At 69.0% G+C, this 27,547-nt stretch overlaps 1 protein-coding gene across 1 annotated transcript; it reads right to left on the bottom strand.

Annotated features, from left to right (window-relative positions):
• Positions 1–89: 89 nt before the first annotated feature.
• COL1A1 (collagen type I alpha 1 chain) lies at positions 90–17,748 on the bottom strand. Its single transcript, XM_085561716.1, has 51 exons — positions 17,535–17,748; positions 15,890–16,084; positions 15,282–15,316; positions 15,150–15,185; positions 14,271–14,363; positions 14,126–14,194; positions 13,328–13,372; positions 13,050–13,103; positions 12,774–12,827; positions 12,599–12,652; positions 12,409–12,462; positions 12,253–12,306; positions 12,113–12,157; positions 11,863–11,916; positions 11,706–11,750; positions 11,499–11,552; positions 11,151–11,249; positions 11,019–11,063; positions 10,841–10,939; positions 10,621–10,674; positions 10,422–10,529; positions 9,338–9,391; positions 9,085–9,183; positions 8,865–8,918; positions 8,687–8,785; positions 8,523–8,576; positions 7,814–7,867; positions 7,657–7,710; positions 7,497–7,550; positions 7,220–7,264; positions 7,029–7,127; positions 6,783–6,890; positions 6,290–6,397; positions 6,137–6,190; positions 5,946–5,999; positions 5,741–5,848; positions 5,590–5,643; positions 5,210–5,263; positions 4,710–4,871; positions 4,496–4,603; positions 4,294–4,401; positions 4,093–4,146; positions 3,855–3,962; positions 3,487–3,540; positions 3,258–3,365; positions 3,088–3,141; positions 2,837–2,944; positions 2,465–2,747; positions 987–1,177; positions 651–893; positions 90–583 (listed from the first exon to the last, which is right to left on the bottom strand). Exons 1-51 carry the CDS (start codon positions 17,614–17,616, stop codon positions 437–439), a joined length of 4,362 nt encoding a protein of 1,453 aa, XP_085417842.1. The 5' UTR covers positions 17,617–17,748; the 3' UTR covers positions 90–436.
• Between the last annotated feature and the right edge of the window lie 9,799 nt (positions 17,749–27,547).

The raw sequence follows: 27,547 nt of genomic DNA, 5'->3' as shown, positions 1-27,547 counted from the left end.
GGGTCCCGGGGGGCTCGGGGACCCTCGGGGAGCTGAGCTTTGCGGCTGAGGAATGAGGGGGGCAAGCAAGCGAACCCACTTCCTGGTGATTTTGTTTGAAAAAGTCATTTATTTGGTTTTTTTTTTAATATTTTTGGGGGGGGTTGAATGTTTTGGTTTTGTTTTTTTTTTTTGGCGGGGCGGAGGGTTTTTGAGGTTTTTCTCTTACGGCATCGAAACCGGAGCTGTTTTAGAGAGGCTGGATAGGAACCGACACAAATTCAAGTCCATGTGAAATTTTCTCCTTTTTTTTTTTTTTTTTTTTTTTTTGGGCTGGGTTGGTTTTTTTTTTTTTTGGCTTTTTTTTTTTTTTGGCGTTTTTTTTTTTTATTATTATTATTCTTCTTTTTATCATTATTATTATTACTCTCTCCTGTCACGGATGCGCCATCCAGGGTTACAAGAAGCAGACGGGGCCGATGTCGATGCCGAATTCCTGGTCCGGAGCGCCGACGTCCATAGGAGCCAAATCGATGATGGGCAGGCGCGAGGTCTTCGTCGTCTTGTACTCGATGACCGTCTTGCCCCAGGCGCCCGTGTGACTCTGCGGGGACACCAGCGTCACCCCCCGTCCCCGGCGGGCGCCCCCCGCCCCGCGGCCCGGCACCCACCGTGCAGCCGTCCTCGGTGACGCTGTAGGTGAAGCGGCTGTTGCCCTCGGCGCGGATCTCGATCTCGTTGGCGCCCTGCAGCAGCAGCGCCTTCCTCAAGCTGCCGCTGGCCTGCTCCATGTAGGCCACGCTGTTCTTGCAGTGGTAGGTGACGTTCTGGGCCGCCTCGGTGGCCATGAGGCGCAGGAAGGTCAGCTGGATGGCCACGTCGGCCGGGTCGGAGCCCTCGCCGCCGTACTCGAACTGCGCCGCGGCACGGACGGACGGACGGACGTCGGTCAGCGCCGCGCCGCCGCGCCCGCCCGGCCCCGAGCCCCCCGCGGCCCCCGCGCCCACCTGGAAGCCGTCGCTCATGGCCTCGCCGAACCAGACGTGCTTCTTCTCCTTGGGGTTCTTGCTGAGGTACCAGTTCTTGCGGGGCACGGACGCCCGCGTCGGGTACACGCACGTCTCGCCCGTCTCCATGTTGCAGAAGACCTTGATGGCGTCCAGGTTGCAGCCTTGGTTGGGGTCGATCCAGTACTCGCCTGAGGGGACGGGACGGGGTCAGGACAGCGGGAGGACGTGGAGGGGACGGACGGCCACGGGGGAACCGGGGAGGGACAGCGGCGGGATGGACGGGAGGGACAGCGGCAGGGAGGGAGGATGAGGGTGAGGAGAAGCCCCGGGGATGGAACAGGTGAGGAGCAGCTCCAGGGATGGAGGTGAGGAGAAGCCCCAGGGATGGAGGTGAGGAGAAGCCCCAGGGATGGAGGATGAGGAGAAGCCCCAGGGGATGGAGAATGAGGAACAGCCCCAGGGATGGAGGATGAGGATGAGGATGAGGAGCAGCCCCAGGGATTGAACAGGTGAGGAGCAGCTCCAGGGATGGAGCAGCTCCAGGGATGGAGGATGAGGAGCAGCCCCAGGGGATGGAGGTAAAGAAAATCCAGGAGGGAACAGGTGAGGAAGAGCCAGGAGGGATGAAGGATGAGGGTGAGGAGCAGCCCCAGGGGATGGAGGATGAGGAGCAGCCCCAGGGATGAAGGATGAGGGTGAGGAGCAGCCCCAGGGGATGGAGGATGGAGCTGAGGAGCAGCCCCAGGGGATGAAGGACGAGGGTGAGGAGCAGCCCTAGGGGATGGAGGATGAGGAGCAGCCCCAGGGATGGAGGATGAGGGTGAGGAGCAGCCCCAGGGGATGAAGGACGAGGGTGAGGAGCAGCCCTAGGGGATGGAGGATGAGGATGAGGAGCAGCCCCAGGGGATGGAGGTGAGGAGAATCCAGGAGAGAACAGGTGAGGAAGAGCCAGGAGGGATGAAGGATGAGGGTGAGGAGCAGCCCCAGGGGATGGAGGATGGAGCTGAGGAGCAGAGGATGGAGGGATGGGTGAGGGCCGGGAGATGTTGAGGGTGAGGGGAGGAAGGCGAGGAGCAGCCGTGGGAGATGAGGAGGGAGGTGAGGAAGGCAAAGGGAGGAGATGGAGGTGGAGCAGGAAAAGAGGAAGAAGAAGGGGAGAAAACAGGAGAGGGACGGGAAGGAGGGACAGGAGAGGGACGGAGCAGGGAGAGATGGAGCAGGGAGGATGGATGATGGATGATAGAGGATGGAGCAGGGAGGATGGATGATGGATGATAGAGGATGGAGCAGGGAGGATGGATGATGGAGAATGGAATAGGGACGATGGAGCAGGGAGGGGAGGGCAGACAGGAGAGACAGGACAGCCGAGGGCCGGTGCGGATGCACCCAGAGGTGGAAGAAGGACAGAAGCGAGGAGCAGCAGAGGGGACAGAGACGGGGTGACAGCCCCGGGGGGACGGCGGGGGGACACCGACCGCTCTTCCAGTCGCCGTGGCACATCTTCAGGTCGCGGCAGGTGCGGGCGGGGTTCTTGCGGGTGCCCTCGGGGCTGCGGATGTTCTCGATCTGCTGGCTCAGGCTCTTGAGGGTGGTGTCCACCTCCAGGTCGCGGTCCCGCATCACGTTGGCGTCGTCGGCCCGGTAGTAGCGGCCGCCGTCGTGCGCCTTCTCCTGGGGCGGCTGCGGCAGGAAGCTGAAGTCGAAGCCGCCGCTCGGGGGGCCGGGAGGACCGGGGGGCCCGGGGGGCCCGGGGGGACCCTGCGGGGAGAGAGGAGGAGGAGGATGGTGACGGAGGAGCGGGCGCTGAAGGCGGGCGGCTCGCGGGGGGCGGACGGCTCGGGACGTACGACGGGACCGACGTCTCCGGTGCGGCCGCGGGGGCCGGGGGGGCCGATGGGGCCGGGCAGCCCGTTCAGACCGTCCTTGCCGGCGGCACCGGCGGAGCCGGGGGGACCCTGCGGGACGGGAGAGAAGCGTGAGCGCGGCCGAGCGGCCCCGGCGGAGCCTCCCGAGCCAAGACCCCGCGGGGGTCCCGAAGGCGGCGGGGACCCCACGCTCCCCCCGCGGCGCGGATGTCGCGGCTCGTCCCGGGACTCACTCGGGGACCGGCGGGACCAGAAGCACCGGAAGGACCTTGTTCGCCAGGAGAGCCCTGCGGCAGTCGAGGAGGAAGAAGAGGCGACATCAGAGGTGGCATCAGCAGCTGGTGCCGCCCCCAGGACGGGCGGGCGGCAGCGCCCGGGGCCACCGGCGCCCCGCGGGACTTACGGGAGGACCGGGTGGGCCCTGGAGACCGGAGAAGCCTCTGTGACCCTTCATGCCTCTGTCACCCTGTTCACCGGTTTCACCTTTGTCACCACGGGGACCTTGGGGACCCTGCAGGAGGAGGAGGAGGAGGAGGAGGAAGATGAGCTGAGCGGGATCCTGGCCAGTGACTGTCCCCAGGCCTGTGGTGGGGACAGAGGCGCCGAGGAGGACACAGCAGAACGTCACTTACAGCAGGACCACGAGCACCAGCAGGACCAGGGGGGCCAGCGGGACCTTGGGGACCCTGGCACAGGAGAGAAGGGGACAGGTTAGAGCATCCTGCACCTCCTGCTGCTGCTGGCTTGGGGCAGAACCACCCTGGGGCGCTCAGGGACCCCCGAGCGGGGTGGTGGCACCTCTGAGACCTCCCTTTACAGGGTGGTGGCACCTCCGAGACCTCCCTTTGCAGGGTGCTGGCACCTCTGCCTTGCTGGGGAAGCTCCTTCAGCAGCAGGAGCTGAGCCCGGGCCAGGCCCCAGAACCAGAACCGGCTCCTTCCCGGTGTCCCCGGGCCGGGCCGGGGGGCGCAAGGGGGGCTCTGGGCCGAGCGTCACTTACGGTCTCACCACGGTCTCCGTTCTTGCCAGCAGGACCGACGGGGCCGGGGGCACCGGGGGCACCGGGAGCACCAGGGGGGCCGGCGGGGCCGGTCTCACCGCGATCGCCCTGCGAGGAGGAGCAGGAGGAGCAGGAGGAGCAGGAGGAGCAGGAGGAGGAGGAGGAGGAGGAAGAGGAGAGGTCAGTGCGGGCCAGCACAGCCCCTCGCCCCTCCCGCGCCCCCTCAGAGCCCGCTCACCTTGGGACCGGCGGCGCCGTCACGGCCGGGAGCACCTTCAGCACCGGGAGCGCCCTGCGGGAGCAGAGACCCTCGTCAGGGGTGGGGGGCACGGCGGGGGTCCCACAGCCCCCCACGGGGGGTCCCACAGCCCCCACGGGGGGTCCCACAGCCCCCCACGGGGGGTCCGTGCCCCCAGCCCCGATGGCGCCGCAGGCTCACCTCGCGTCCGGCTTCTCCGGGGGGTCCGGCCAGGCCGGGGGGGCCCATGGGGCCGGGCGGGCCGCGCTCGCCGGGGGAACCGGAGGGGCCTTGCTTGCCGGGTTCACCCTGCGGGGGGACACAGCGGGGGCTCGGGCACCGTGGGACAGCCACCCGCGGGGGTGGCCGAGCCCTCGGTTACCGGGAGCCCCCCGGTACTCACGGAGGGGCCGGGCAGCCCGGGGAAGCCTCGCTCGCCTCTCTGACCGGGGAGACCGACGACACCGCGCTGGCCGGCGATACCTTGGGGTCCGGGGGTACCGGGAGCGCCCTGCGGGGACAACCGGCGGCTCAGCGGGGGCGGCGGCGGCCGCCACCCTCGCCGCGGAGGGGACAGGCGGGGACGGGCAGAGGGGTGCGGGCAGCGGGGCACTCACGATGGGGCCGTCAGCGCCGGGGGCTCCCTTCTCGCCGGGGGGACCGGGGGGACCGGCGGGGCCCGGCTCGCCGGGGCGGCCGGCGGGGCCGGTCTCACCGCGGGGTCCTTTGCCGCCTTCCTTCCCGCTGGGGCCGGGCGGGCCGGGGAGGCCGATGTTGCCCTGAGCGGGGCGGGGGGGGCGATGCCGTCAGGCCGGGACCCCCCCGCTGGCGGCGGAGGGCGGCCGGGGCTGTCCCGGTGCCAACCGGGACAGGGCGGCCACGTGCAGCACCGGGACGGTGCCCAGAGCCTCCTGTGCCGTGTCCCAGCATCTCTTGTCCCGTGTCCCCAGTGCCCACCTCAGTGTCCCAGAGCCTCCTGTCCCATGTCCCCAGTATCTCCAGTCCTGTGTTCCCAGCATCTCCTGTCCCGTGTCCCCAGTGCCTCCTGTCCTGTGTCCCCAGCACCCCCACTCCGTGTCCCCATCACCAACCCCCAAATGCCCCCAGGGGTACTCACAGAGGGGCCGGGGGGTCCAACTCTTCCAGCAGCACCGGGGAAACCAGTAGCACCCTGCGGGGGAGGAGAGGGCATCAGTGGGGCAGGACCGGGGCTCCGGGGACGATCCCCTCCCTGCCTGGGACCACGCAGGGAGTCCCGGGCTGGTGGCCAGGAGGAAAGCGCCCGCCTGGGGGGCTGATTTGGGGGTGTAAAGGCAACCCCCCCTTTCCCTCTGCTCTGTCCCACTCCATCCCCAGGCAGGTTTGGGGGCGCAGGGCCGGCGGTGCCCCACGGCGTGGGGGGAGCAGAGGAAGGGTTAAAGCCCCTCGGGGTTGTTCCCACGCAGGGGCGCCCCCAAAGTGCCCCAAGCGCCCCTTCCCCACCAAAGCGCTACTTACAGGGGGTCCAGCGCTGCCTCGAGCACCTTTGGGACCGGGAGCACCAACAGCACCCTGGGCGGGAGGAAGAGGAGGAAGAGGAGGAGGAGAAGGGTGAGCCGCGCCGCGGGGCTGCAGCCCGGGCAGCGGGGCGGCCGAGGGGGGCACTTACAGCAGGTCCGGGAGCACCAGTGGGGCCGGCGGGGCCGGGGGGACCGGCGTCGCCCTTGGCTCCAGCATCCCCAGTTTCACCTTTAGCACCAGGCTGGCCGTCAGCACCCTGCGGGACAGGCCCGGCGTCAGCCCGGGGGGCTCGGAGCCACCCTGGGGGGCGGCAGGGGACCCCCGGGCCGGGGGGAGCGGCCCGTGGCACTTACGGGGGGGCCAGCAAATCCAGCAGGACCGGGAGGGCCGGGCTCGCCGCGGTCACCCTGCGGAGGAGAGGTGGGAGGGGGCGGCGTGAGACGAGCGGGGGACGGCCACCGTGGCCACCAAGGAGCGGTGGCAGAGCCACCGTGGCCACCAAGGAGCGGTGGCAGGGCCAGCGCCGAGGGTGGGGGACGCTTACGGGAGCACCACGGGCGCCGGTGGGACCGGCGGGGCCGGGGGGACCGGCTTCACCCTGGAAAACGGGAGGAAAAGAGAAAAGAAGGGGTCAGGGCTGAGGCGCGGAGGTGGCGGTGAGCGCCCGGACGCGGCTGTCCCCGCGGGATGTCCCCACCTTGTCACCGGGAGCACCAGCAGGGCCGGGGGGGCCGATGGGGCCGGTCAGGCCTCGGAGACCGTCCTTGCCAGGAGCGCCATCAGCACCTTTGGGACCGGGGTCACCCTGCGGGGGGACACGAGGGTGGGTTACGGGGACAGGTCCCTTGGGGGGTGCACTGAGACATCCCCGGGACGGGCGGGGACCATCCTCCTCCTCCTCCTCCTCCTCCTCCTCCTCCTCCTCCTCCTCCTCCTCCTCCTCCTCCTCGCAAGGGCTGGGCTCTCAGCGAGGGATTGTCCCCAAGGGATGGGACAGGGGTGACACAGAGCATCCCCTGCCCAGCACCCTGCAGCCCGCCGGGCGAGGCTGGGGGCACACCCAGCCCCGAGGGGGCACACCCAGCCCCGAGGGGGCACACCCAGCCCCGAGGGGGCACAAGGACGGTGGCAGCAGGGTGCCAAGGGGGACAGCAGGGGTCTGGGGACACGAGGGGTGCGGGGACACGCACTCTGTCACCCTTGGCGCCTGGCAGGCCGGCAGCACCGCGTTCTCCGGGCATGCCCTGCAGACCGGGGGGGCCCTGGCTCCCGGGGGCTCCGGGGGCACCAGCGTCGCCCTGGCAGGAAGAACGGGGATTAGTGAGATCCCGGCACAGCGAACCCGCCCCGGCCTCAGCCCAGCCTCAGGGCTGAGGCCAAACCCGTCCCCCTCACAAGGGGGGCGCGGTGCCCCCCACGCCCAGCCCGGCACCCACCTTAGCACCATCGTTACCGGGAGCACCGTTAGCACCGCGAGGACCTTGGGGACCGGGGGGGCCTTGGACGCCGCGTTCTCCAGGGAATCCTCTCTCGCCCTGGGGAGGTGGGGCAGGCCCCGAGCCCGTCAGGGCCTGGGGGCGCTTTGGGGTGCCCGGAGTTGAGGGGAGACTGGGGGGGTTCGGCTTACCCTGGCACCGGCGGGACCGGGGGCTCCGGCGTCTCCGGGGACACCCTGGGCGGGAGGAGAGGGTGACGAGTCAGAGGGGAACGGGTGGCACCGGGGATGGGCAGAGGGCACCCCGGGGTGCCCCCGGGGGTCCCTCATTCCCTGGGCAGGGCTGGGGCTCCACTGTTCTCCCCCTGCGTACAGCACCTGGGGGTGCCCTGGGGGGACCCCAGCAGCAGCGGCAGCCCCCGGGGTGACCGGGAGAGGGGACAGGAGGGTCCCCAGTGCCCACACTCACCTGCTCACCGGGCTTGCCAGCCTCGCCAGGGGGGCCAGCGGGGCCGGGCAGACCCTGGGCAGGAAGAAGAGGAGCCGTGAGCCACCCCGGAGGGGACAAGGGCAATGTCACCCACGCTCTGGGTGCTTCGTCCCCTGCCGGGGGAGGCGACACTCCTCACCTGGAAGCCAGGAGCACCGGCGGGACCTTGTTCACCTCTTTCTCCAGCGGGACCCTGGGGGACACAGGACAGCCATGGAGGGGGGCAGGTGGCTCCCGAGGCCCCTGGCCGGTGGCCAGGCGTGGTCCTGGGTGGCCGCGGGCCGGGGGATACTCACGGTGGGGCCGGGGGGACCTTGGGCACCGGTTTCACCGTCTTTGCCAGCGGGGCCCTGGGGAGGAGGGAGAGGAGGGTGCTCAGGGCAGCCCCCGCAGGGCTCCGTGCCCGGAGGGTGCTCGGGGCCGCCCCCGCAGGGCTCCGTGCCCGCCCCGAGCCGGGCGTGGGCCTGGACGCGGCCGCGGGATCCTTCGAAGGCCGGGAGACACCGCGGCGAGCTGCCCGCGGCCGCGTCACCGCCGCTGTCCCCGCTCCAGCGCCGCCGGTAGCCGCCGGGACGGGATCCCAAACACCTCATCCCGCTGCGGCCCCGGGCCAGGAGCCTTCCCCGGCTGCCTCAGCCCCGTTCGCGCTGCATTCCCAGCCGGTCTAACCCCATTCCCACCGGATCTAACCCCATTGCCAGCCGATCTCACCCCATTCCCACCGGATCTAACCCCATTGCCAGCCGATCTCACCCCATTCCCACCCCATTCCCAGCCGGTCTAACCCCATTCCCACCGGATCTAACCCCATTCCCAGCCGATCTCACCCCATTCCCACCTCATTCCCACCCATCCTGCTGGCCCTCCGTGTCACCCCACGCTGGGGTGACGCTCCCTGTCACCCTCCGGGTCACCCCACAGCACTCTGACCCTCTCTGCCGCCTCCCACCGGGGTCACCCTCCCCTGTCACCCCCAGGGCCGCCCGTGCCCCACCCCACACTCACCACGGCGCCGGGGGGACCGGGAGCTCCTCTCTCGCCAGGTTTGCCGGGTTCGCCCTAGAACCGGAGCGGGATGAGCCCGAGGGGCACCGGGGGCGCGGGGCTGGTCCCGGGGCGTCCCTCGGGCACACGCGGGGGGCGGCAGCGGCGCCGGGGGTGGCACTCACCGCAGCACCCTTGGGACCGGGGAATCCCATCACGCCGGCCTGGCCTCGGGCTCCGGGGGGGCCGGGGGGGCCGGGCCGCCCGTCTTGACCGGCGGGACCCTGTCGGGGGCAGGCAGCGCCTCGTCAGCCGGGCCCGCGGCGAGCCGGGGGACGAGGGGACACGGCGGGGACAACTTACAGGGGGGCCGGTCTTGCCGTCCGGACCGGGGCTCCCGGGGCTTCCAGTCAGACCCTGCGGGGCAGCGGGAGGGGGTCAGGAGCTCAGCGCTCCCAGGGGTGCTCCGGGGAACGGGAGCGTCCTGGAACGCGGCTCCTCCGCCGGCACGGGGCAGCCATGCGGCTCCGTGTCACCGTGTCACCGTGCCACCGTGTCACCGTGTCACCGTGCCACCGCTCACCTTGGCACCGGGGAGACCGGGTTCCCCGGGGCGTCCAGCTTCACCAGGAGATCCTTTGGGGCCAACGGGGCCGGGGGAGCCGCGCTCGCCGGGGGGACCCTGGGGAGGGGGGACAGGGGTGATGCAGCTGCAGGACGGCACCGGGACACCGGCACGGAGCCGTGTCCCCGCCGAGTGGGCACAGGAGACAGCGGCCAGAGCGGCCAGGCCCCGCTGACGCGGCTTTGTCCCGCAGACGGACGCGGGCACCCACCTTGGGACCGGCGATGCCATCGGCGCCAGGGAAGCCGCGGCTGCCAGGAGCGCCCTGAGGGGGACACGGCAGGGTCGGTGTGGGGACACGAGGGGACACGGGGGGACACGGCAGGGTCGGTGTGGGGACACGAGGAGACACGGGGGGACACGGCAGGGTCGGTGTGGGGACACGGGAGGACACGGCAGGGTCGGTGTGGGGACACGGGGGGACACGGGGGGACACGGCAGGGTCGGTGTGGGGACACGGGAGGACAGGCAGGGTCGGTGTGGGGACACGGGGGGACACGGCAGAGTCGGTGTGGGGACACGGGGGGACACGGCAGGGTCGGTGTGGGGACACGGGAGGACACGGCAGGGTCGGTGTGGGGACACGGGGGGACACGGCAGGGTCGGTGTGGGGACACGGGGGGACACGGGAGGACAGGCAGGGTCGGTGTGGGGACACGGGGGGACACGGGGGGACACGGCAGAGTCGGTGTGGGGACACGGGGGGACACGGCAGGGTCGGTGTGGGGACACGGGGGGACACGGCAGGGTCAGTGTGGGGACACAGGGGAACACGGGGGGACACGGCAGGGTCGGTGTGGGGACACGGGGGGACACGGCAGGGTCGGTGTGGGGACACGGGGGGACACGGCAGGGCTGAGGGGGAGCCGTGTGGCACAGCGGGACACGGCCGCCACTGGGAGCAGCCTGAAGGGGTTGAGGGTGTCACCACGGGGTCCCCAAACACGCACGAGGTTCACGGGGGGATGGGGGGAGGGCGGGGGTGGGGACAGGGACATGGACATGGACATGGACATGGACATGGACATGGACATGGACATGGCAGGGCTGGAGATGGCAACAGGGACATGGCCAGGGGGGACAGGGACATGGCTGGGGTGGGGACAGGAACATGGACATGGCTGGGGTGGGGACAGGGACATGGACATGGCAGGGCTGGAGATGGCAACAGGGACATGGCCAGGGGGGACAGGAACATGGACATGGCTGGGGTGGGGACAGGGACATGGTGGGGACAGGGACAGGGACAGGGACATGGCAGGGCTGGGGACAAGGACAGGGACACCCCTACTCACACGCTCGCCAGCGGGGCCGGGCAGGCCGGCGGGGCCGGGCTCACCACGGGCTCCTCTCTTGCCTTCCTCTCCAGCGGGGCCGGGGGGACCTTGGACACCAGCGGGACCCTGGGGAAGGACGCGCGGGGATGAGGAGCCCCGGCCGGGCCCGGAGCCCGCGGGGGCCGCGCCCCCAGGGACACGTCGGGGGGGCACTCACGGGTTCGCCTTTGGCACCGGTGTCGCCCTTGTTGCCCGGAGCGCCGGGCTCACCCTGGAGGGGAGAGCGGAGAGAAAAGGTTCAGCGGCGGCTTGAGGAGCGGAGGGAGCCCTCGGAGGGACCGAGGAGCCGCCCCCCGCCCCACCGAACCCGGCGGGGACACCTCGGGAGGCGCCTCCAGGCGCGGCGGCTGCGGCCGGAGCGGCCCGGGGGTACTCACGGTGTTGCCCTTGGGGCCGGGGGCGCCGCTGGGACCCTGGGGTCCGGAGGGACCGCGGGCACCGGGGAAGCCGGGAGCGCCGGCGATGCCGGGAGCGCCCTGCAAGAGGCACGGGAGGCCGTGAGCAGGCGGCGCGGCCCTCCCTGCCGCGGCCGGGGGGGACGCGGGGGACACTCACGGTGGCGCCCTTGGCACCGGGCTGGCCGTCGGCACCGGGGTTGCCCTGCGGAGAGAAGGAGGGAGAGGAGGGTCACGGCGGGGCCGGCAGGACGCGAGGCCGAAGGACAGGGAGCCCTGGGACGTCGCTTACAGCAGGACCGGCAGCGCCAGCGGGGCCGGGGGGGCCGGGCTCGCCGCGAGCACCTTGGGGACCTTCGCTGCCACGAGCACCCTGGGGACCGGTCTCACCCTGGGGAGGAAGAGGAGGAGGAGGAGGAGCCGTGAGCGCCAGGGCTGCCCTGGTTCCACCTGCCCGCGGTGCCACAGCCGGGACGGGCGCCCGGGACACGCTGGGACGTCCCCACGGGTGCCACTGTCCCAGGCAGTGCCAGCCGGGGTGATCCAGCCTCGGGGACCCTTCCGTGCCCAGCACCCCCCCAGCCCACCCTCCCAGTGCCCCCCAGTGCCCCCCAGCCCCGCAGAGCCAGGCAGGCCCTACCTTAGCACCAGCAGCACCGGGGAAGCCGGGGGGACCAGCGGGACCGGTCGGACCCTAAACGGGACAGGGGGCACGGCTCAGGGGGGATCCCGGCCCCAGCGGGCTCGGGGGGATCCCCGGGCAGCAGAGCCCCCCTGGCTCCCGGCCGGGGCTCCCCACGGGGCAGCCGGGACGGGATCTCCCCCCAGGAGGGCCGGGGGTACTCACGGGGGGACCGGCAGCGCCGGGAGCACCGTCATTGCCACGAGCGCCCTGCGGAGAGGGGACAGCGGCGGTGAGGCCCGCGGGTGGCACAGGCGGCACCCACGCGTGGCACGGGTGGCCCCGGGCAGGGGTCTCAGCCGTGCCCATCCCAAATACTCACGGCGGGGCCAGAAGGGCCGGGACGGCCTCGCTCGCCGGGAAGACCACGAGGACCCTGCGGAGGGGACGGGACGGGTTTAGGACGCGGTTGGGTCACCTGGGTGGGCATCGCCCCTTCCCGAGCCCCCTCCCATCCCTGTGCCCGCAGTGCTGCCCACGGCGACGCTCCCGGCGGGTCCCTGAGGAGCAGCGGGGTCCCCACCGGGGCACCCCCGTCCTGTCCCCCCAGCCAGCCCTGGCCCAGCACTCACCATCTGCCCGGGAGCTCCGTTCTCCCCGGGGCTGCCGGGCTCTCCCTGAGGAGGAAGGACACCGTGAGGGACCTGCTCTGCAGGGAGGAGGGGACAGCGGGGACATTGGGGACAGCGGCGGCGCTGCCACCGCTCCTCACCTTGGGGCCGGCAGGTCCGGGCTCACCCTTGGCACCATCCAGACCGCTGAAACCCTGGGGGCAGGAGAGAGAAATGCTGGGGGGTCAGGGGGGGACCCGAGGGAGGGCAGGGGTCCCTCGTCCCCTGGGTGTCACCAGCACGGGAGGGGGACTCACCCTGTGTCCCTTCATGCCCGGCAGGCCGGCGGTTCCGGGGAGACCTCGGGCGCCCTGGGGGAAACGGGGGGCGGTGACGGGGGTGCCGGGGGGGCTGTCCCCACAGCAGAGTGGCCTGTCCCCGAGGGGGGGACAGCTGGGGGTGTCCCCGAGGGGGGCACAGCTGGCGGTGTCCCCTCGCCTGTCTCACCTGGGGGCCGGGGGGACCCCGCTCTCCGGGGCGGCCAGGCTTGCCAGCTTCACCCTGAGGACAAGGACACGGCCTTGGGGGCACGTCCCCGAGCCAGGCGGCTCCTGCTGGCCTGGGGGGGCTGGCAGGGCCACCGGGCCCCAAACGGGGGGGACCCCACGGGTGGGTCACTTACGTCATCTCCGTTCTTGCCAGGGGGGCCGGCGGGACCTCGGGGGCCCATGGGACCCTAGGAGAGAGGGAGGGCAGGGGGGAGGGTGCTGAGGTGCCAGCTGCCCCCTGTCACCCTGTCACCCTGTCACCCTGTCACCCTGTCACCCTGTCACCCTGTCACCCAGCCCGGGCAGTGCCAGGCCCTGGCAGCCCCAGTGCCGTGGGTCCCAGAGCGGGGCTGGAGCAGCAGCAGCAGCGTCCCCAGCCCCAGGGGACATGGGCAGGTGACAGCACTCACAGAAGCACCGGGCTCTCCAGGTTCACCGGGGGGACCTTGGAAACCTTGAGGGCCCTGTGGAGATAAAATAAAGGATAAAAAATGGGTCAGAACGTGAGAAGCTTGGGCCTGGATCCCCCCTGGTGGTGGCGGTGTCCCCCCATATGGTGGCACCAGGACTTTGTCCCCACGTGCCTCTGCGGCTGTCAGGGAGGGTGTGACACCCTCCGACCTGTCCCCCACCCCCAGAGGGGCTGTTTGTCCCCAAACCCAAATGGACAGGAAGAGGTGACACTCACGGGAGCACCGGGAGGGCCGGGGAGACCACGGGGACCAGCTGGGCCCTGGGGAGAAGAGAAAGTGTCATCAGTGGGGCCTTGTCACCCTGTCCCTGTCCCCTCCCCTGCTGCCCTCCCCTCCAGCCCATCACTGTCCCAAAGGCAGCCCCTTCCTGTCCCCATCGTCCCCTGCTCCCTGTCCCCATCCCACCCCATCCCTTGTCCCCAACACCAACCATTGCCTGTCCCCATTGCCACCCCATCCCTGCCCCTATTGCCATCCCACACCACTGCCCCATTTTGTTGTCCCCATTGCCTGTCCCCATTGTCCCCATTGCCTGTCCCCATCACCCCATTTTGTTGTCCCCATTGCCACCCCAACACCACATCCCCATCTCTGCTCCCACCTCCAGCCATTCCTTGTCCCCATTGTCACCCCTCCCTGTCCCCATCCCTGTCCCCATTGTCACAACTTCCTGTCCCCATCACCAACTTGTCCCTGACTCTGTCCTGGTCCCAGTCCCAGTCCCCATCCCAGTCCCTGTCCTCAGCTCTGTCTCTGTCCCAGTCCCTGCACATTCCCTGTCTCTGTTGTTCCCCCATCCCCGTCCCCATCCTTGTCCCTGTCCCCATCCCAGTCCCTGTCCCATTCCCTGTCCCCATTGTCACCCCCTCCCTGTCCCTGTCCCCAGCATCGCTGCCGTGTCCTGGTGCTCAGTGACATCACCGGCACAGGGGCCGCTGCTGTCCCGTCCCCTCGCCCAGTTCCTCCCGTGCCCCCGTGCCCCCCGTGCCCCCGTGCCCCCGTGCCCCGCTCACCATGGGCCCGGGCACGGCCATGCCTCCGGCCTTCTCGTCGTAGCCGTAGGACATCTGGGGAGCGAAGTTCTGCGGGAGGAGAGCGGGGGGTGAGCGGGGCAGGGACCCCCGGGGGGCTGCGCCGCCGGGGACCCCCCACACTCACCCCGCCGAGGCCGGGGGGACCGGGGGGGCCGGGGGGGCCGGGCAGGCCGGGCTGGCCGGGGATTCCATCTCTGCCGGGGGGGCCGGGCAGTCCCTGCGGAGAGAAGAGGGGGTGAGGCTGGGGGGACTGGGGGGAGCTCCAGAGGAACTGGGGGGAGCCCCTGTGGGACTGGGGGGAGCCCCTGTGGGACTGGGGGGAGCTCCAGAGGAACTGGGGTGAGCCCCTGTGGGATTAGGGTGAGCCCCAGTGGGATTGGGGTATCCCCCAGTGGGATTGGGGTGAGCTCCAGAGGAATTGGGGTGAGCCCGGTGGGATTGGGGTATCCCCCAGTGGGATGGGGGTGAGCCCAGTGGGAGATTGGGGTGAGCCCCTGTGGTATTGGGTTATCCCACTGTAGGATTGGGGTGTCCATAAGTGGAATTGGGGTGTCCCCCTCTGGCATTGAGTTATCCCACTGTAGGATTGGGGTGTCCATAAGTGGAATTGGGGTGTCCCCCTGTGGGATTGGGGTGACCCCAGTGGGATTGGGGTGAGCCCAGCTGGGGATTGGGTTGAGGCCCAGCAGGACTGGGATGAACCCCAGTAGGAGATTGGGGTGAGCCCAGCAGGACTGGGGTGTCCCCAGTGGGATTGGGGTGTTCCCCTGTGGGATTGGGGTGTCCCCAGTGGGATTGGGGTGAGCCCAGAGGGATTGGGGTGTTCCCCTGTAGGATTGGGGTGTCCCCAGTGGGATTGGGGTGACTCCAGTGGGATTGGGGTGAGCCCAGAGGGATTGGGGTGTTCCCCTGTAGGATTGGGGTGTCCCCCAGCAGAACTGGGGTGCTCCCCAGCGGGATGGGGGTCTCTGCAGAGCAGGGGGCTCTGGGGGGGCGCACCCACCCTGTCTCCTTTGGGGCCGGTGTCTCCTTTAGGACCCTGCGGGGCAGAGGCAGAAGAGGTTAGAGAAGGGGGGCTGCAAACACTGGGGGGGGGGGTCTGGAGAAACTGGCGGCGTTTTGGGGGGGCCCTTACCTCTACTCCAGCATTTTCTGGGTAGGCAGGGGAGGCTGTGGGGGGAAAAAGGGGGTTCAGAGCGGCGCGGCGTCACCCGCCCCACCCCGGGCAGCCCGCGGGAGGGGACACCGGAGGGGACACGGGGAAGGGACACCGGGAAGGGACACCGGGAGGGGACACGGGGAAGGGACACCGGGAAGGGACACCGGGAGGGGACACCGGGAGGGGACACCGGGAGGGGACACCGGGAAGGGACACGGGGAGGGGACACCGGGAGGGGACACCGGGAGGGGACACCGGGAGGGGACACTGGGAGGGGACACCGGGAGGGGACACCGGGAGGGGACACCGGGAGGGGACACGGAGAAGGGACACCGGGAGGGGACTCCGGGAGGGGACTCCGGGAAGGGACACCGGGAAGGGACACCGGGAAGGGACACCGGGAAGGGACACGGGAGGGGACACCGAGAGGGGACACCGAGAGGGGACACGGGGAAGGGACACCGGGAGGGGACACCGGGAAGGGACACCGGGAGGGGACTCCGGGAGGGGACACCGGGAGGGGACACGGCGCCCGCCGGTCCCGGGGGGGTGGCACCCGCGGCGGGGGTGGGATGTCGCGATACCGTCGGTGTCGGGACAGATGGGGCAGCACTCTCCGAAGGGGATCTCGGCGTTGGGGCAGTCGGAGGTGTCCTCGCAGATCACCTCGTCGCACAGGATGTTGCCGCTGTCGCACACGCAGATCTGGCACGGTTCTGGCTTCCACACGTCCTTGTCGTTGTAGGTGAGCCCATCCTGGATGCAGCTCCCGGTTTGGACTGCGACGGGGCGGGGGCAGCGTCAGGAGGGGCGGCCCGGGGCCCGGCCGGCTCCCCCTCCCCTCCCTGCCCTCCCTCTCCCCTCCCCTCCCCGCTCTTCTCCCTTTCCCTTCATCTGGTTCTCATCAGCGCGCCGCGGTGACACGGGAAAAGCTCCACAGCAGCAAACCCTTCCCACTCCGGCTGGAATTTAAACAAAAAATCCCCGCGGCCGCTCGCTCGGGCCGGCCGGGCCAAGGCAAACAGCCCCCGGGGCGAGGGGGGGTCCCGGCGGCCGCGGGCGGACGGACGGACGGACGGACGGACGGACGGGCCCCGGGGTCTGGGCTGGAATCGGATCCAGGAGCGGCGGGACGGGGCTGGACCGGGCCAGACCCGAGCGGGAGCGGGAGGGGAGGGCAGGGCGAGCGGCCAGGCCCGGCGGCGGCCCCGCGGTGGGGAAGGGTCCTGGCGTGGGGAGGGGGACACAGGAACTCATGGAGCAACCACCCACCCACGCTCGTCCAAAAAAAGAAAAGGAAAAAAAAAAAAAAAGGCAAAGAAAAAAAAAAAAGGGGAAAAAAACCCAAAAAATGTGTTAAAAAAAGGCAAGCGGAAAATGCAAAATTCTTCTGGGACAAAAAAAAAAAAGGGCAAAGTGGGAATGGGAAAGGCAAAATGCAGAATGGGAAATGCAGGACACAGAACGGGAATGGGAAATGGAGAAGGGGAAATGCGCGATGGGCATTGTCAGCACAAAATGCTTAATAATAATAGTAATAATAAAGGATAATAATGATAAAAATGTATTTAGGAAAAACAGCCCAAAAATCCCCCAAAAAAGGACAAAATCGGGCAAAAGGCGATGGGCGCCGGGCCGGGGGTCCCCCCGTGTCCCCCTGGCGCAGGTGGCAGCGGGCACGGGGCCGCGGGCTGGCACGGGGGGTGACCCCAGCCGTGCCCCCGGCCCGCGCCGCTGGCAGCCCCCGCTCCCCCGGCTGCCGAAACATTTTGCTTATGAATCATCCGAGACTTTTCTAATTCTTTCCTGATGGCTTTCGCAGATCCCGGGGCTGGGCCCCCCCTCTCCCTCTTCTCCCCCCTCTTCTCTCTCCCGCGCTCTTTCCCCCCTTTCCTTTCCCTTCCCGGCCTCCTCCTCCTCCTCCCCTTGGTCCCGGCTCCTCTCCACCCTTCCTTCCCTCCCCGCTCTTGGCAGGGCGCCCCATCCTCACCCCGCAGCCCCCTAAACCCCTATTCCCCCAACCCCAAATCCCCTCAGTCCTCTCCTCTTCTCTTTTTTGCGATTTTCCCCTCGTTGCCCCGCTTCGCCCCTCGTTCCCCTCTCCGCTCCGCACGCCCAGCCCGGGCCGGGCGCGGCCGGTGCCGCGGGGCCGGTGCCAGCCCGGAGCCGCGTCCCGCCGGGCCGGGGGCATCCCCGGTGCCCACTGCATCCCCGGTGCCCGCTACTCACTGTCTTCCTCTCCTTGCCCGCGGGCGAGTAGGACGGTCGCTGCTATCAACAGCAGTGACCGAGAATCCACAAAGCTGAACATGTCTAAATATTAGACATGTAGACTCTTTGGGGTCTCTTTTGTTCTCAGCTTGGGGTCATGCGGGGCCGCTGCAACCCTGGAGCTCCAAATCCCGACCCCAGCAGAAAGTTCCTACCGCCCTTCGCCCGCTCCGGCGCCGGCCCTTTTATACCCTGCGCCGCGGCGGAGAGGTGGGACCCGGCGCGAGCAGCGGATTTTGGACGGCCCCCTCGGCCAATCAGAGGCACCCAGAGAATTGGGGGGCACCCCCTGTCCCCCCCCCACCCCGGGCCGTGTGGCCGCGCACACGCAAACACGGCCGGGCACACGCACACGCGGCCGGGCACACGCGTGTGCTCCGCGGCGGGGCCGGGCCGGGATGGGGGCCGGGGGGTTTTGGGGTGCGGGTTTTTTTGCGGGGGGTTGTGGTTTTTTTTGGGGGGGTTCTGCACGCTCGGAGGGGTCTGCGGGGCTGGCTGGGTGGGGACGGGCGATGTGGCACGTGGCGCCTCGGGGACCCCGGTGCCACGCGACGCCCGGAGCTGCACCGGGGCCCCGCCATCCCCCCACCCCCCAAAACAGCCACCCCGGGACTGGGGCACCCCAAAACCCACCCCCGGCGGGACCAAACCCCGGCACGGCGCAAGGCCACCGGTCCCCAGAGCATCCCTTGGACGGTCCCCAAGAGCATCCCCTGAGGGACCCCAGCCCCGAGGCCCCTCCAAGAACCACGGGCACCCCAAATCCCTCCCCCAGGCCCGCTGGCTTTGTGTTTTCAGCCCTTTTTTCTTCCCCTCTTTCCCCTTCCTTCCCCTCGCTCCTCTCGCTCCCCGCGCTCCCCCCCTGGCGCGGCTCCAGGGCCGTTTCCACATTTGAAGGAGCCACGTTGGTTGGAAAAAGCAAAAGCTCCTGGACAATGCTCCAGGACCTACCGTGCAATTTGGGGAGGCTGTAATTACACGCCAAAAGCATCCCCGCCCGGCCCGGCCGGCAGCGCGGCCAATGTGGCACCGGGGGAGGGGCGGCTCCCGCCGCCGCTCGCGTTTTTGGGGAGCGCGGTGGGAAATGGGGCCGGGGGAAAAGGGGGGATCGGCCCCGGGGCCCCCGCGCTCTGCTGGGGGGTGCTGGGAGCGCTGGGAGAACTGGGAATACTGGGAGCGCTGGGAGCGCTGGGAGCACTGGGAGAACTGGGAGCACTGGGAGATGGGAGCACTGGGAGTACTGGGAGCACTGGGAGCACTGGGAGTACTGGGAGCACTGGGAGCACTGGGAGTACTGGGGGCACTGGGGACACTGGGAGCACTGGGGGCACTGGGGGCACTGGGCGCCTTGGGAACACTGGGAACACTGGGAGAACTGGAAGCGCTGGGTGCACTGGGGACACTGGGAACACTGGGAGCTCTGAGAGCACTGGGAGCACTGGGAGAACTGGGAACACTGGGAGAACTTGGAGTGCTGGGAGCATTGGGAACACTGGGAGTGCTGAGCGCACTGGGAACACTGGGAGAACTGGGAGCACTGGGAGCACTGGGAGCACTGGGAGCTCTGAGAGCACTGGGAACACTGGGAGAACTGGGAGCACTGGGTGTGCTGGGAGCAGTGGGGGCAGTGGGAATACTGGGAATTCTGAGAGTACTGGGAGCACTGGGAATACTGGGAGCACTGGGAATGCCAGCAGTGCTGGGAGCACTGGGAATAATGGTGGGGGTCACTGGTGTGCTCAGGCGTGTCCCAGCCCTGCCCCCAGCCCTGTCCCCTTATCCAGCCCCAGATCCAGCCCCAAATCCCAGATCCAGCCCCAGATCCCAGATCCAGCCCCACATCCAGCCCCACATCCATTCTCCAGCCCCGGATCCAGCCCCACATCCCTCCTCCAGCCCTGGATCCATTCTCCAGCCCCACATCCATTCTCCAGCCCCGGATCCAGCCCCACATCCCTCCTCCAGCCCTGGATCCATTCTCCAGCCCCACATCCATTCTCCAGCCCCACATCCAGCCCCACATCCCTCCTCCAGCCCCGGATCCAGCCCCACATCCCTCCTCCAGCCTGGATCCATTCTCCAGCCCCACATCCATTCTCCAGCCCCAGATCCAGCCCCACATCCATTCTCCAGCCCCGGATCCAGCCCCACATCCCTCCTCCAGCCTGGATCCATTCTCCAGCCCCACATCCCTGCTCCAGCCCTGGATCCATTCTCCAGCCCCACATCCCTCCTCCAGCCTGGATCCATTCTCCAGCCCCACATCCCTTCTCCAGCCCTGGATCCATTCTCCAGCCCCACATCCCTCCTCCAGCCCTGGATCCATTCTCCAGCCCCACATCCCTCCTCCAGCCCTGGATCCGTGCATCCAAGACACGTTGCAAGCGGAGCCTCCTCCAATCCTGCCCCGGCGACTCGAAAAGCCCTGGCCGGGCTCCAGGCTGAAGATGTGTCTTTAATTTTTGCAGCATGACAGAAAAGAAAAGAATGTCATCGGCTTGGGTGTTTTTTTTCTTGCCTTTTTTTTTTTTTTTTTTTTTTTTTTATGTATATATGGAGAGGGAGGGGAATTAAAAAAAAAAGGGGGGGGGAAGGACGGGATGATGCCACCTCATCAACCCCCGGCCGCCCGCCCCAGGAATGCGGGACAAGGGGTTGGGGGCTGGGAAAAGGGAAGAATTCCCACTCTGAATAAGGGAAAAAAAATAATAAAGAAGAAGAAAATGAAAAAAAAGAGGCTGGAAAAGCCATTAGGATCCTCGGAAGCAGAACGGGAGATGCCGAGGCCTGGGCTCCTGCAGGATTTTGGGTCACCCAGCCGGGACCCTCCTGCTCCCTGGGGGTGTTGGGGATGGGGGTGTCCCACTCAGCCCCCCCTCAGCTTTTGGGGGGATCCCAGAGCCTTTCCCGCGGGTTCCAGACTGGTTTTTACTGGTGCGAACCGGGCGTGTGGCCACAGCGCTCAGAATGGGGGCAGCCACCCCAAAAAGAAGAGGGTCACCCCAAAAACTCGGGGGCCACCCCAAAAACTTGGGGGATCCTCCCAGAAAAATCAGCGGTCGTGCCAAAAACTTGGGGGATGCCCAAAATTGCAGGGGGTTCCCCAAAAGTTGATGGGTGCCCCAAAAAGTCGGCGGCTGCCCCAAAAATCCTCTGGGCCAGGGGTTGCCCGGAGGGTGGGGGGCGAGGATGAAGGGGGGCAGCCCCCCAATGATTTTGGGGGGGAATCACCCAAAAAAGGGGTTCGGGGCAGGGCGGGGGTTTGTTTGCCGAGCAGCTGGAGCAGGCAGCGGCATCTGGAGCGGGTTAGCTGCCGGCAGCCCGGCCACATGGATCGGATTAATTCCCTCCCCTCTCCCCCCTTCCCTCGGCAGCCCCGGGAGCCGCTCCCGGTCCCCCCGCATCGCCCCCCGCCCACCCCGCGGGCTCAGCCCCCTCCCCGGGCCGCGTCCCCCCCTTGGGGACAGGGCGGAGGGGACAGGGCGCTGTCCTGCCAGGCGGTGCCACGCAGGTGTCCGACCCCACCCTGGGTGCCCCCAGCCCCACCACGCCGCCACTAAGGAGCCTTTTTGGGGTGGGGGGTGCTCCCCGAGATCCGCCCCTTGCTCAGACCCCCCCCCCCCCCCCATTCCCCCCCACACTTGTCACTCTTCCATGGGGACGTGGTGGGCGACGCGGTGCCTCAGTTTCCCCCGCGGCGGCCGCAGCCCGGCACCGCCCCGGCTATTCCTGGTGGCCTCCGGGCCTCAATTGCGGCGCAGGGCAGAACCCCGTAATCACGGCCGCGACTCCCCGGCTATTTCCAGGGAAAATTGCTGAAATTGGCCCCCGCGGTGCCAGCGCCGCGCCGCCCGCGCCGGGGGCACCGCCGGCCCGGGGGGGCTGCCACAGGGTGGTCGTGCCCCCGCCGGGGACCCCCGGCTTGAGGAGGGGACCTCGTCCTGCTCGGGGGGTCCCTGCGCCAAGCATGGGTCCAGCGGGATGGGGGGCAGGGGTGTGACCCCTCCCAGGGGCTGGGACCCACCCCCGGGGGGCTCATTTCAACCTCTGCACCCCCACATTGTCCCCACGGCCAGGGATGGGGGTCACCCCCCGTCTGCACCCCCCAACAGCCAGGGCTGGGACCTCTGGGGGGCTCATCACCCCCTGCACCCCTAACCCAGGGCTGGCCCCCTCCTGGGGGGCTCATCACCCCCTGCACCCCTAACCCAGGTCTGGGACCTCTGGGGGGCTCATCACCCCCTGCACCCCCCAACACCCAGGGCTGGGCCCCTCCTGGGGGGCTCATCACCCCCTGCACCCCCCAACACCCAGGGCAGGGCCCCTCCTGGGGGGCACATCACCCCCTGCACCCCTAACCCAGGTCTGGGACCTCTGGGGGGCTCATTCCCCCCCCTGCACCCCTAACCCAGGGCTGGCCCCCTCCTGGGGGGCTCATTCCCCTCTGTGCACCCCCCAACACCCAGGGCTGGCCCCTCCTGGGGGGCACATCACCCCCTGCACCCCTAACCCAGGTCTGGGACCTCTGGGGGGCTCATCACCCCCTGCACCCCTAACCCAGGGCTGTGACCTCCTGGGGGTCTCATCCCCTCTGCCCCCCCACCCTAGCAGTGGGGTCTGGAGCGGATCTGGGGGGGCTGGGGGCAGTTTTGGGGGGCCAGGGGCTCCGGAGGGGTCCCAGGCCGGGCGCAGCCGCCCAGGCCCGGCCCCGCTGTCTGAGCCGGGATGGAAACTCTGAGGGCCGAGCTCCACGCCGAACATTTTCCGTTCCCGACTCCTTTTTTTTTCACTTTTTATTCCTTTTTTTTTTTTTTTTTTCCCTCTTCAGTTTCATTGAAGAATTTGCTGCCCCCCCCCCCCCAACCCCAGCCCCGGGGCAGCCTCATCCCCGGGGGGAGGGGGCGATGCTCCCCAGCCCCTTCCCCACCGTGGGACTGGGGGGGATGTGGGGGTACCCCGAGCACCCCGGAGCCCCCCGGGGAGGGGATTGCGCACCCCTGAACCCCCCGGAAATCATCCCCGGGAACGGGGACGGGAACGGGGACCGGACGGAACGGGAAAGGGATGGAGACGGGAACGGGACGGGAGCGGGGACGGGAACGGGACGGGAAGGGGAGCGGGGACCGGGCGCTCCCGCGCTGCCGGCGGCCCCGGGGCTGGCCCGGAGCGGTCCCGGTGACCTCATCGGCCGGGGCCGGCCCCGGGCCCGCGGCCCGGCGGGGACGGTGGCCCCGGTGCCACGTGGCCGGGTCGCGGCGCTGCCAGCGCCCGCCTCGCACCCCCGCGGCGGGGCAGGGGGTGTCCCGGGGGTCCCCTGTACCCCAAAACCTTGGTGCGAGGGGCTGAAAACCCCGAGAGCCCCCCAGGAGGGAGGGGGGGAAGGTTGGGGGGCTCTGGGGGACAGAGCTGTGGGGTGTCCTCTGGGTGCCAAAGGGCTCATCTGGCACCGAGGCGTCCCCAAATCTGTCGGGTTTGGGGGGATCAGAGTGCCGGGGAGAGCCAGGCACTGCTTGGGGTGCTTGGGGTGGGGTTGGGGTGTTTGGGTTGGTGGGAGGAGCTGCTGGGGTGGTTCGGGTCGGGGTCCCCGGGGCTGTTTGGGTTGGGGTTACTTGGGGTTTGGAGTTTGGGGTTGGGGGTGCTGGGTTGGGGTGTTCGGGTTTTCAGCGTTTTGAGCTGGGGCTGTTGGGGTTGTTGGGGTTTTGGGGGTATTTGGGTGGTTTGGGCTCCTGGGCTGGGGGTCTCAGCTGCGGACTCAGGACGCCCCCTCCCCAAAGGAGCAGCTGGGGCCGGGCAGGGGGAGCGGGGCCCCCCCCGGCCCCGCCGCCCCCAGGCAGGGTCCCTCCAGCTGGAGCTCGGCCCAGCAGCAGCAGCGATGCTCCAGCTCTTCCTCCTCCTCCTCTTCCTCCCCGGCCCCACGTCAGCACCTCCCTGCTCCCCCAGTTGATCCCAGTTCCCTGCCAGGGGACGGCAGCGGCACGGCCGAGGGGGGGTTAACCCTTCCCCCCGTCCCCACGGTGTCCCCCCAGCTCTACGGTGTCCCCCCAGTCCCACGGTGTCTCCCCCAGCCCCACGGTGTCCCCCCAGCCCCATGGTGTCCCCACGGTGTCCCCCCCGTCCCGCCACGTCCCTTTGGCAGCGGGACTCGGCCGTCGTGGAAATAGAGCGGGGGGGGGGGGGTGAACTGGGAGGGGGAACTGGGCGAACTGGGCGTGGTGTGTCCGTGTGGGCGAGGCCTGCGGGGAGGGGGCGCGGCCACCCAACAAAAGGGTTTCAAAGGGATGAGACTGGGGCAAAGCCAGAAAACTTGAAAAGTCTTTCCCTCCTCCCCCCCCCCACCAAAAACAAACAAAACCCAAACCTCGCCCGCCGGGCCCTGCACACGTGTGAGGGGAAACTGAGGCACGGCGGGGCCGGGCGGAGCTCACGGTGCGGCCGCGGGTCCCGCGCAGAGCGCAGCAGCGGGGAGCACCGGGGGTGCCCCGGAGCAGCCGCGTCCCCACGCGGGACAGCGGCGGTGGCGGGGACGCGGCGGGGCCGGACTCGTCCCGTGGCGGGGCTGCCGGGGGCCCGATCCCAAAGTCGGGGCGGGCGGGGCGGGCGATGCCCTTGGCTCGCACCGGGCCCAGCCCCGGCGCTGCCTCCACGTCGGCAGCGGGGCCGGGGCCCGGGGGCTGAGGGGACCGGGGGTTTGGGGGTTTGGGGGGACTGGGGGGCCGGGGGCGTCCCCGCCTTGTGCCGGGCCGGGTCCCACCCTGTGCACCCCCGGGGGGAGCTCGGAACGGGAACGGCCCCCCCGGGACCGGCCGGGCACCGGGCAGGGCTGGGGACACCGGGACAGTGCCACCGGCAGGGCCGGGGACAGTGTGACACCGGGACAGTGCCACCGGCAGGGGCGGGGACACCGGGACAGTGTTACACCGGCAGGGTTGGGGACACCGGGACAGTGCCACGGGCAGGGGCGGGGACACCGGGACAGTGCCACCCACAGGGCCGGGGACACCGGGACAGTGCCACCAGCAGGGCCGGGGACAGTGTGACACCGGGACAGTGCCACCGGCAGGGCTGGGGACACCGGGACAGTGCCACCGGCAGGGCCGGGGACAGTGTGACACCGGGACAGTGCCACCGGCAGGGCTGGGGACACCGGGACAGTGCCACCAGCAGGGGCGGGGACACCGGGACAGTGTTACACCGGCAGGGGCGGGGACGCCGGGACAGTGCCACGGGCAGGGCCGGGGACACACCACGGGCAGCACCGGGGGCTGCACCCCCAGACCACGGCCAGGACACTCTCAGGGCCAGATAAAGGTGGGTGCCAGCCCTGCCCGTGGGCACACCCAAGGGCTGTGGGACACCAGTGACACCTGTGGCACCCACGGGCTCAGCCCCAAGGGTGAGCCGTCCATCCATCATCCATCCATCCATCCATCCATCCATCATCCATCCATCCATCCATTCATCTATCCATCCATCCATCCATCCATCCATCATCCAACCATCCATCATCCATCCATCATCCATCATCCATCCATCCATCCATCCATCCATCCATCCATCCATCCATCCATCATCCAACCATCCATCATCCATCCATCATCCATCATCCATCCATCCATCCATCCATCCATCATCCCTCCATTCATCCATTCATCTATCCATCCATCCATCCATCCATCCATCATCCAACCATCCATCATCCATCCATCATCCATCATCCATCCATCCATCCATCCATCCATCATCCATCCATTCATCCATTCATCTATCCATCCATCCATCCATCCATCATCCATCCATCCATCCATCCATCCATTCATCCATTCATCCATCCATCCATCCATCCATCCATCCATCCATCCATCCATCCATCATCCATCCATCCATCCATCCATCCATCCATCCATCCATCCATCCCTCTCTCCATCCCACCTGACCACTTTACACATTTTGATTTATTTCTCTGCCCCTCCATCCCTTCTCCATCCCCCCGGATCTCGGGTGGGCGCAGCCGCTGCGTGTGCAGCCACACGCCCATGTCACGCGTGTGCAGCCACACACCTGTGTCACGCGTGTGCTCTCGGGGACAGACCCCAAGGGCCACCTCGTGGCCACGGTAAAACCTTTGGTCTGTGTCCGTTCCCGTTCCCATTCCCGTTCTCGTTCCCGTTCCCATTCCCGTTCCCGGTCCCATTCCCGTTCCTGTTCCCGTTTCCGTTTCCGTTCCCGTTCCCGTTCCCGTTCCCGGTCCCTGTCCCATTCCCATTCCCATCCCCGTTCCCGTTCCCGGTCCCTGTCCCATTCCCGTCCCCGTTCCCGTCCCCGTTCCCATTCCCATTCCCATTCCCGTTCCCATTCCCATTCCCGTTCCCGTTCCCATTCCCCGTTCCCATTCCCATTCCCGTTCCCATTCCCGTTCCCATTCCCATTCCCATTCCCATTCCCATTCCCATTCCCATTCCCATTCCCGTTCCTGTTCCCGTTCCCGTTCCCGGTCCCTGTGCCCATTCCCATTCCCGTTCCCATTCGCGTTCCCATTCCCGTTCCCGTCCCCGTTCCCGTCCCCGTCCCCGTTCCCGTTCCCGTTCCCGGTCCCGGTCCCGGTGGCTCCCGCTGTCCCCGCCGGTGCCGGGTGGCCGCGCTGCCGGCGGTGTCCGGCTGCAGCCCCGCGGCCGGGAGCCAAATTCCTCCGCCTCCGCAGGAAGCCGGCGGCGCTGGCGGCGCGGCGGGGCCGGCCCGGCCGGAGGCTGCCGGAGGCTGCCGGGGCGAGGACGCAAAGCGGCTCAGCCCCGAGCCGCCGGCGTCACCCTGGCAGCGGCGGCGGCGGCGCCTTCGAGGAAGCAGGGCGAGGAGCGGCCCCGTGACGTCCCTCCGGGCCGGCCTGGCCGCGGCGCGCTCGCTCGAGGAACCGGCCCGGCCCCGGGGCGCGGGGAGCCCCAGGCAGGGGCGTTTGCTCCCCACAGCCCGGCCGTGAGCAGGGGGCGTCTCCGGGCGTGGGCTCGGCTCGGCCGCCGCTGTCCCGGCAGCCTCAAGGGCGGGACGAGAGAATGTTCGGCTCGGGCAGTGCCGGCTCTGTGTGCTCGGGATTTCCTTCCCTGGGTGCTGCTCCCGTCCCCGGGGCATCGTTCCCGTCCCCGGGCATCGTTCCCGTGCCCGGGTACCGCTCCCGTCCCTGGGGAATCGTTCCCGTCCCCGGGCATCGTTCCCGTGCCCGGGTACCGCTCCCGTCCCGGATGCTGCTCCCCGAGCCCTGCGGTGCTCCAAGCCCCGGTCCCGCTCCCTCTCCAGGCGCTGGGCTCGCTCTGATCCCTGCTCCCATTCCTGGGTGCTGCTCCCACCCTCGGTGCCAACCAGCCCGGCCAGCCGCCCCTCCCCGGGCCGGAATCCTCCCCCCATGCCCGCCTCCCTGAACCCCGTCCCGGTCCCCGCGGTGGGCTCGGGGGTCCCTCCCTCCCTCCGGCCGGCGCTGTCAAACCCAAACTCGGCTCGGTGGAAAATGTGAGCGGCCGATAACTGGGGCCGGGCCGGGGCCGGCTGGAGCAGCGCGGGCTTGGCCGCGGGCCCGGCCGGGAGCGGGGGAGCCGCGGGGAACGGCGCGGGACTCCCTCGCACCTCGCTCCTCCCCGCCCCCGGCACCGCCCTGGCACCGGCCTGGCCACAGGGACACGGGGAACCGGGGACACCAGAGCCTGGTGGCACCCGGGCCCGGCCCAGCCCTGCCCGCAGCGCGGCCGAGACCCCAGGGATGGTGGCAGGACGGAAATGCCCAGGGATGGTGACAGGAGAGGATGGGGTGCCAGGGATGGTGACAGGACAGGATGGGGTGCCAGGGATGGTGACAGGAGATGATGGGGTGCCAGGGATGGTGACAGGACAGGATGGGTGCCAGGGATGGTGACAGGAGATGATAACGTCCCAGGGATGGTGGCACCTGGGCAGCACAGAGATGCCCAGGGACAGTGGCACATGGACAG

This window comes from Lonchura striata, chromosome 27 (assembly GCF_050655825.1).
Source record: "Lonchura striata isolate lonStrDom1 chromosome 27, ASM5065582v1, whole genome shotgun sequence".
Lineage (NCBI taxonomy): Eukaryota > Metazoa > Chordata > Aves > Passeriformes > Estrildidae > Lonchura > Lonchura striata.
The sequence above is the reverse complement of the archived record's forward strand: the minus strand, read 5'-3'. Positions and strand labels throughout refer to the sequence as shown.